This window comes from Empidonax traillii, unplaced genomic scaffold (genome assembly GCF_003031625.1).
Source record: "Empidonax traillii isolate 1590-97213 ecotype Southwest subspecies unplaced genomic scaffold, ASM303162v1 scaffold1149:size320058, whole genome shotgun sequence".
Lineage (NCBI taxonomy): Eukaryota > Metazoa > Chordata > Aves > Passeriformes > Tyrannidae > Empidonax > Empidonax traillii.
The window spans coordinates 147,974-157,419 of NW_020956342.1; the positions used below are offsets into that span (position 1 = coordinate 147,974).

General features: G+C 57.8%; 1 protein-coding gene across 1 annotated transcript; it reads right to left on the bottom strand.

Moving 5' to 3' along the window:
• Nucleotides 1–1,329: 1,329 nt before the first annotated feature.
• On the bottom strand, nucleotides 1,330–7,069 carry DDOST (dolichyl-diphosphooligosaccharide--protein glycosyltransferase non-catalytic subunit). The gene is made up of 11 exons (XM_027905372.1): nucleotides 6,919–7,069; nucleotides 5,553–5,663; nucleotides 5,219–5,305; nucleotides 4,819–4,922; nucleotides 3,939–4,033; nucleotides 3,520–3,613; nucleotides 2,934–3,082; nucleotides 2,522–2,669; nucleotides 2,274–2,394; nucleotides 1,892–1,998; nucleotides 1,330–1,808 (listed from the first exon to the last, which is right to left on the bottom strand). Exons 1-11 carry the CDS (start codon nucleotides 7,055–7,057, stop codon nucleotides 1,659–1,661), a joined length of 1,305 nt encoding a protein of 434 aa, XP_027761173.1. The 5' UTR covers nucleotides 7,058–7,069; the 3' UTR covers nucleotides 1,330–1,658.
• Between the last annotated feature and the right edge of the window lie 2,377 nt (nucleotides 7,070–9,446).

Consider the following 9,446-nt stretch of genomic DNA (forward strand, 5'->3'; position numbering starts at 1 on the left):
CCCGTCCCCGAGTCCCTGTGTCCCCAAAGGGTCCCTGTGTCCCCAAGGGGTCCCCGTGTCCCCAAAGGGTCCCCGTGTCCCTAAAGAGTTCCTGTGTCCCCAAAAGGTCCCTGTTGTCCCCAAGGGGTCCCTGTGTCCCCAAAGGGTCCTGTGTCCCAAGGGGTCCTTGTGTCCCCAAGGTGTTCCTGTGTCTGCCCCGGCTCCTTGTGCCCGTCCCGGATCCCTGTGTCCCCAAAGGGTTCCTGTGTCCCCAAGGGGTCCCTGTGCCCGCCCCGGGTCCCCGTGTCCCCAAAGAGTCCCTGTGTCCCCAAGGGGTCCCTGTGTCCCCAAGGGGTCCCTGTGTCCCCAAAGAGTCCCTGTGTCCCCAAGGGGTCCCTGTGTCCCCTAAGGGTCCCTGTGTCCTCAAAGGGTCCCTGTGTCCCCAAGGGGTCCCTGTGCCCGCCCTGGGTCCTGTGTCCCCAAAGGGTCCCTGTGTCCCCAAGGGGTCCCTGTGTCCCCAAAGGGTCCCTGTGTCCCCAAGGGGTCCCTGTGTCCCCAAAGGGTCCCTGTGTCCCCAAGGGGTCCCTGTGTCCCCAAAGGATCCCTGTGTTCCCAAAGGGTCCGTGTCCCCAAGGGGTTCCTGTGCCCGCCCCGGGTCCCTGTGTCCCCAAAGGGTTCCTGTGTCCCCAAGGGGTCCCTGTACCTGCCCCAGGTCCTTGTGCCCCAGGGGACCTCTATATCCCCAAGGGGTCCCTGTGCCCCGGGGGTTCCTGTGTCCCCAGGTGTCCCTGTCCCTGGCAGTCACTGCTGTCCCCCAGGTATCCCCTCAAGTCCCTGCACCCCTGAGCATCACTGTGTCCCGGGGGGGGATACCCTGTGTCCCCTGTGGTCCCTGTGCCCAGGGGGTTCCTGTGTCCCTGGGTGTCCCTGTGCTCCCTGGTGGTTCCTGTCCCCCTGGGGATCACGGTGTCCCTCGGGGGTCCCCATGTCCCTGCAGTGGTCCCTGTGCCCCAGGATGTCCCAGGCCCTCAGTGAACCTTTAGGGGTGTCCCTGAACCCACCTGTTTGCTTTCTGGGGCACAGGGTGGCCTCTGGGGTGCCCTGTCCTCCTCAGTGTGCCTTTGGTGACACCTCAGAGCCTCTGTTGTGCTTTCTGGGGTGCCCCAAGCTCCCCTGTGCACCCCAAACTCTCCTTTTTGCCTTTCAGCATTCACCAACCTCGGCACCATCCGACTGTTCCCTCCCAGCCCACCCTGGGGAACACCCGGAGCAGGTGAGGGTGATGTGGGGACACATCCCTCAGATCTGGGGACACGTCCCAACGCCCCATGCCATGAATTCACTCCCACGCAGGGTGAGAGGAATGAGACTTTATTTTGAACAGGGAGTTGATCCCCAATCCCAACCATTCCAACCAACTCCAGTCCAAACCATTCCCTGGCAGAGCGAGACAAACATCACGACTCCTCAGTGAACACCAGAGGCATCCTGGTCCTGGGTTTGCAAGACACTTCAGCAATGGACCCCCCCAAATTTAATTGTCGTTCCTATTAATCCCCCCAGGTGTCAAAATAAAAAGACCAGACGCATCCCCGCAGCACATCCAGCACCTGCGGACACGCGGCGGGTCCGAGCACTGCCCGGCCCCAGGAGAAGCTCCTCCTCCTCCCACAGGGAGCTCAGTCGGATTTCTCCTTCTCCTTCATGTGCAGGAAGACGATGCTGAACATGAAGAGCCCGACCATCATGGAGAAGGCGCCGGCGTAGTAGGGATAGGCCGAGGGGATGAAGCGCTCGTACTGCGTGTGCTGCAGGGGCCGCACCGACACCTGCCGGGACACAGGGGGCGGCCTTGGAGCGCGGGAAGCCTTTCCTCCCGGGAGAGGGGGGGATTGGCTCCCGCCACACTCACCTGTGTGGAGGAGTAGAGGTGGGTGTAGCCCAGGCGGTTGTAATCCACCTTGAACTGGAACACACCGTAGACGTCCGGCAGCTTGAACTGCACACTGTACTTGCCACCTGGGGGCGAGACAGGGGTGACACTGGGGTGACACCAGAAACTGGGGACGGTCAGGACACCCCCAGTGTGGGGCTGGGGTGGCCACGGGGACCTACTGCTCCTCGGGAGGGGGACCCAGCACTCCCCTTGTGGGAGATCTACTCCTCCTGAGGGGGACCCACCCCTCCTGTGAGGGGCACCTACTGCTCCTCCTGAGGGGCATCCACCACTCCTCCTGAGGGGAACCTACTGCTCCTCCTGAGGGGACCCCACCCCTCCTGTGAGGGGCACCCACCGTTCCTCTTGAGGAAGGTCCTCACGAAGGGGTCGATGCGCACAAACTCCAGCTGGATGTCGTCGCCGTCGAAGGGCACCCACCTGCCGTCAGCGAGCTTCTCGATCACGATGCTGTACTCCTGGCACACACCAACGAGCGGCGCCTGAGAATGGACCTCGACCCACTCGGGGCTCAAACGTCCCCAGACGCCTCTCCCGAGGCAGCTCCCACGTGCCCGCCCGCCCAGGCCAGCCCAGGCCCCTCACCACGAGGTCGGTGACGGTGTAGGCGTTGGGCGGCGCGAGCTCCCCGACGCGGTGGTGGGACACGGCCCCCACGCGCAGAACCCCCTCCTCTTTGAACACCCAGCGGGACAAGGCCACGGCCAGCTCGTAGTTACCCGTCTGCGAGTACCTGTGGAGCAAGGGAGGCTGAGAGGGCTGGGAAAACACCCCCTGCTGAGACCAAACCGGGATAAATGGGAAACGAACAAAAACTGAGCCAGGGTTAACGGAGGGAATCGCTTCCCAAAGCACACCGTTCCATAAGGCCCCAATTTACTTCAAGCTTTCTGCTCTTTCCCAAACCATAAACATTTGTCAGTTGTTTCCCAGGACTTCTGCCATCAAACCGCTCCCCAGACATTCCCCAGGCAGGGACCCCAGGAAGCCAAGGCACCTCTTGGAGCCGGGAGTGGCCTTCTGCACGGCGGAGTTGAAGAAGGCGTCGCTGAAGAAGTCGAGGGAGCCGCTGAACACGACGCGGGCGTTGTTCCGCGCCTGCAGCCCCGCGATCAGCAGCGTGTTCTTCCCCACGGCGTGAGGGTACTGCGGGGCAACCAGGGGGGAACAGGGTTCAGCCACTTCGGAGATGGATACAGAGGAGTTTGCTCTGGGGTGGGACAGTCTGGCTGTAGCAGCACAGGCTGCAGTTAAGGAGAAACCAAGCGGATCAGAATGAGCAGGAATGGGATTCAGATTCCCTCTGTGGCTGGGATGGAACCAGGAGAGACACTTTGATCTAGGGTGGCCTCTCCTCTAAAGCACGGAGGACACGCGTCCCTCGCACTGAACACCTCCCACCAGCAGGAGGCACAGAGGAAGATTCCCAGGGCGACACTGGGAAGCAGCACTGGGAAGCAGCCGACAGCCTGTCCCTTCCCAAATCAATTAGGAGATCCAGGATTTTCCCAAGGTGCAGAAATTTGGGGGGACTTAGTTGTGGAAGAACAACTCAAAAGAGGAGTGAAAGCGAGGGAGCGTACCTGAGTGATGGGCTTATCTGGGAAGAAGGAGTAAGAGGTGGAGGAGCCCGTCAAGATATCCAGCACCAGCGGGTTGTCGGGATCAGCCACCATCCTGGCAGGGAAAGCCATGGTGAGACGCACAAACACCCCCAGGACCCCCCACCCAGAGGAATGTACAGCCACCTGCTCAACCCCACAGACTTCCTTTGCCCTTTGGCTGGGCCAAGAAACTAGTATTTCCTCGAGATCTGTGCTCAAACTCCACTAATTTGTTAGGAGCCTTTCCCGGGTAAACAACTAAAACTCCTTTGGAGAGCTGCCTTCCATTTTTGTTTGAAATCAAGAGAAATTTGTTATCCTCACACAAGGACTCACAGCAACACCACTGGTTTAATTCCACTCCCCCAAGGCCCCCCATCTGCCCCAGTCCTGCTCACCCAACTCCTCGGAACAGGATGGGGTTCAGAGCTGCCTTCCCCACAATGGTGGGGGCCTTCAGGAGATTCTCCGTGTCCGCCACGATCAGAGTGTGCTGGGAAAACAAGGCAGGTTGGCGTGAGGTGTGTCAGGGTCTGATGGCAGGCAACAGCCTCTCAATTAAAAGTTAAATTTATTCTTACAATCACAGCTGCCGAATGAATGTTGCAGTTAATTAAAAAGCAAAAACCCAGCGTTTTTAATTATGATCAAATTAAATTAATACTGATCCACGAGGAAATATAAACTGTCTTTTGATAAAGGCAGCAATACCCACAGTGTTTTACTTCCCTGTATTCAGCAACTTTCATCCTTAAACCGGGATGATAAAATCCTTAAATGAGGATCCTTAAATCCACATACTGCTTCAACAGTTTAATTTAAATAAAAATTAGCAAAATATATTTAGCTCAGACCTTAATATAGGCTTTGGTTTTAAACTGCTGGATGACATGAAAAAAACCTGTAGAAATGTGGGTGTTTCTGTACTGATCTGAAAATCTCTGAAAATCCTTATACTGATCTGAGAATCTTGATGTGAAAATTCGGGGCTGAAGTTCTGCCTTCCCACATCTGAAGCGTCCCATCAGGGTCTGGCACACCTCACCCAGAGGTGAAATTCCCCCACACACACACTTCAGAGGGGTCCAGAACCAGTGTTAATCACAGTGTCACTGGAACTACAATCTGAAGGATCTGAACGCTGCAGCACCGAGGATTTGTCACTTTCCTGGGAGAGCAGAAAAGGGATGAAGGAAAAAAGGGGACAGAGGATTTATCCCTAAGCCTTTATGCTTCAGATAAAGCTGCCCCAAAGGCGCAGGCAAACAAACCACTTACTTGTCCAGGGTCGGATATGTCATAGTTGTGATGGTCAATCACTGCTGTCCTCTCCTCGTCAAACTCGATCCCACACTCGCTGCCCAGCTCCCTCAAAGGGTCACCTGCAGGGACACAACAGATTCTCCATTAACATGACACAGAAACATCACAGAAAAAGCCAATTTAGCTTTAAATCCACGTGTTCAGTGCTCTACAAGCCAAACCCCAGGGAGCAAAACAACCTCCCCGGCTAAACTCCCCCTGAACGTGTCACTCAAGGCATTTATCACCCACCTCCTTCCAGAACAAACCTTGAGGTGCATGACAAGGAAGGAGAAACTGTGATTTCTCACAGTTTCTGCTGCAGGAACTCGGTGGCTGCCACGAATTCCTTCTCCCCAGGAACATCTGCACTTACCGATGTCTGAGCTGGCGGCCACGAGGACGCTGCCACCGCCGTCGATGAACGCCGTGATGGTCTCCACGTTGATGTTCCCACCAAAATCTGAGGGCACACGGCAAGAATTCACGACTAGTGCTCAGAAATAACCCCCTGGCAGAGCCAAACCACGGCAAATCACCGAGTCACCCCTCCCATGGCTGGAAGAACCACCAAAAAAGGCCTGGATGCAGCCGCAGTTTGCTACCGGCTACGTTGAAAGTGTCGGATTTAATTACAACTCACAAAACAGCCGGAAACCGCCTTCCAAAAACGCCAGGGGAGCAGTGGAGCTTTCCCCTCCTGCACTCACCTTCTATGGATGGGGAGAAGATGATGAGGTTGTCGTACAGGAACTCCCCGTACTTGATGAGGGACAGGCCGGCGTCGTCCGCGGTGCGGAAGGTGAGGTCGAAGCCCCTGTCTGCAGCACGACACAGAGGGGACAACGTGTCCATGGGAACCCACACACGGAGCAGCAAAGCACCAGCAGCACCCCGAGGTTTATCCCCCCAGTAAACAGCGGTGTTCTGGAAAAACTGGCTTAGGGGCTTCCTGGGAGCAGCACTTGGGGTTCCCCTACAAACCCCTGAAGAGCCCTGATGTTGAAGGGTGGTGTCACCCATCAAATGGGGACCGACGTTGCAGAGGATCCAAAACACAGGGAAAACTAGGGAAGCAACCCCCACCTCCTTCCTCAGTTGGGCCAGGGGACAACAAACACCTCCATGTCCCTCAGGAACCTAAATCTCCTCCCTCATTCGGACCAGGGAACTCCAAACACCCCCATGTCCCCCAGGGAACTCCCATCTCTTCCTTCAGCCAACAGAGGGTCTTCATTCTGCTCCCTCTGCCTGACCAGGGGACTCCAACCACCCCCCCTCACCCCCACTGAACCCAAATCTCCTCCCTTTGGCCTCTGTTGGGTCCCCATCACCTCCCTCACCCTGACCAGGGGACCCCAACCTTCTCCTTCATTCTGAGCAGGGGAAGCCAAACAAGCCCCTCTCCCTCAGGGAACCCCAATCTCCTCCCTGTGCCTGGCCTAGGTGACCCCAGTGTGCCCCCTCAGCCCAGCACAGGATCCCCAGTCACCCCCCTCAGCACAGACAGTGGGCCCTAAACACACAACCCTCCCCAGGGATCCCCATTTCCTCCCCCATTCTGATCAGGGGAGACCCCAAACACCCTCTTTTCCCTCAGGTAACCCCAACCACCTCCCTCTCCCTCAGGAAACCCCAATCTCACCCTTAGGAGTAACCAGGGCACCCAAAACACCTCCTTTTTCGCTCAGGTAGCCCCAACCTCCTCCCCCATTCTGACCCAAGCACCCCCTTTTCCCTCAGGTAAACCCAACCTCCTACCCAGACACCCCTTTTTCCCTCCGATAACCCCAAATCTCATTAAGCGGAGTGACCAGGGCACCCCAAACACCCCCTTTTCCCCTCAGGTAACCCCACCCTCCTCCCTCATCCTGACCCAAACATCCCCTTTTCCCTCCGATAACCCCAAATCTCACTAAGCACAGTGACCAGGGCACCCCGAACACCCCTTTTTTCCCTCAGGTAACCCCAACCTCACCCCTCACAGTGGCCGGGGCATCCCAAACACCCCTTTTTTTCCCTCTGGTAACCCCACCCTCCCTATCCTGACCCCCAACCCCCCTCCCCGCCCCGTACCCGCGAGGCTGCGGAAGAACATGGAGTGCGTGTCTCGGAGGTTCCCGTTCTCCAGCAGCACCAGCGTGCGGGGCCCCCCCTCAGCGCCCGCCGCCAGCCCCGCCAGGAGCCCCCACACCCACAGCGCGGCCGCCGCCATCTTGGACCCCGGCACGGGCGGGAAGCAGCGCCCTCAGGGGCCGGCAGCCAATCGGCGGCGGCGCCGCGAGCCCTCCAGCCAATCAGCGCCGGCGCCGCGCGGCCTCCAGCCAATCAGCGCCCGACAGCTCCGCGCTGTCGCGACAGCGCTGTCGCGACTCAGCGCGGCCGCCGACGCCGCGGAGGGTGAGGGGAGGGGGGGCGGCGGCGGGGCCCCGCCGCCGCCCCCCCTCCCCTCACCCTCCGCGGCGTCGGTGGCCTGGCCCGCTCACACTCCCGATGGGCTCGGAGTTGTTGTCTGTGCCCTCAGCACCATCATCTCACCTGTGGTACCTTCCTCTTACCTGCGGTGCCGTCCACTTACCCACAGCGCCCTCCCCTTGCCCACAGCGCCATCTTCTTACCTCTGGCACCGTCCTCTCACCTGTGGCACCCTCCTCTTACCTGCAGTGCCCTCTCCTTACCCACAGCACCCTCCCCTTGCCCACAGCACCATCCTCTCACTCACAGCACCGTCCCCTCACCTGTGGTACCCTCCCATTACCTGCAGCACCATCTTCTCACCTGAGGCACCATCCTCTCACCTGAGGCATCATCTTCTCACCTGTGGCACCCTCCTCTTACCTGTGCACCCATCCCTTTACCCACAGCACCCTCCCCTTACCCACAGCACCATCCTCTCGCCTGCAGCCCCATCCTGTGACTCACAGCCCTGTCCCTCCACCTGAGGCACCGTCCTCTCGCCTGTGGAACCATCCCCTTACCCACAGCAGCATCCTGTCACTTGCAGCTCCATCCTCTCACCTGCAGCGCCATCCCCTTACCTATGACACCATCCTCTCACCTGAGGCACTCACAGCACCATCTTCTCACCTGTGGTACCCTCCCAGTACCTGCAGCACCATCCTCTCACCTGAGGCATCATCTTCTCACCTGTGGCACCCTCACCTTACCTGTGCAACCAACCCCTTACCCACAGCACCCTCCCCTTACCCACAGCCCCATCCTCTCACCTGTGGAACCATTCCCTTACCTGTAGCACCCTCCCCTCACCTCCCCCACCGGGCAGGTGGGTTCCTTGAGTGACAGGCTCTGGAATCTTCCAGGAGCCGCTTTCCTCATTCCAGATGGATTTGTGCCCGATCTCCAGTCACACCAGGTGAGGGACTGCCCCTGACCCAGGAGCTGCTGGCAGAGCGTCAGGTCTCGCTCCTGGGAGCTCGTGGTGCTCAGGGGATCCATCTTTTCCAGCTCTAACTCCCACTGCAGGTGGATCTCGGTCTCGGCAGGCCGGAGACGGGACACAAAACAAGCCGTCGGGATTGTAGGGGACAGACCCAGACTCACTGAGAGCACAGGAATCTGAGAGCAGAGGCGTGAAGAGATACACTGAAAAGCTGCAATATCTGGCAAGATTTCTGATTCAGTTAAAAATTAGATGAGATTTGTCTGGAGAGATTATTCTACGTCATAATGATTGTTCCATGTCTTAATGAAAGATTTCTCGTGTTTCTCCACAGTGCCAAGTTTTGAACAGAGCTGAATGTGGTTTGTGTCCAGTGGTAACAAACTCTTGGGAGCTCCTGATTTCCTTTAAAAAGGTGCAATATTTCTTTGATAACCTGAATACACAAGTCCTTCACGTGCAGATTTGGGACTGTTACACACAAATGTCAATTTTTTTTGAAGCTCCTCTGGTTCTACCGCAAAAAAGCGGAGCAAAACTGATTTTCGAGTGTTTTGAAAATGAAGATTCTAAACGTAAAATTTAAGAGGATTACTTTTATATATTTTATTCTTTCCCCCCAGAAAATACCTGGGGTGCTCAGGACTGGCAGGAGCTGCAGCAGATCCATAGGTCAGTAGAGGGAGTTGCATCCCCTCCCATCCCAGCACATCCTCCTCCAGCCACGCGCTGCACCAAGCCCAGCCTTTAAAACAGGTGAGGTTTGGGGTTTCAACAGCTTCACTGCCCACCCTGAAGGTTGCTGCGTCTGAGATTAAAAAAAACCAAAACAAACCAACAACTCACACAAACAACGTGGTGTGTGAAATACATGACAGAGTCATTCCCTAAACCTACTGCCCCAAACGCCTCTGCTGCTGGGTGGAAAAGGCTCTGGGAGTGCTGTGGCAGCAGCTGAACACGAGCCCAGGTGGGCAAAAGGCCAAGGGCACCTGGCTGGGACCAGCACTGCTCTGTCCCTGTGCTGGGCACGGCCCGGGCACCTCCAGCCCCGGGGGCACCGCTGGGACCCTCCGGACAAGGAGGGCACGGAGGGGCTGGAGCGTGTGCAGGGAAGGGAACGGAGCTGGGAAGGGGCTGGAGCAGCAGGAGGGGCTGAGGGAGCTGGGGGGGCTCAGCCTGGAGAAAAGGAGGCTCAGGGGGG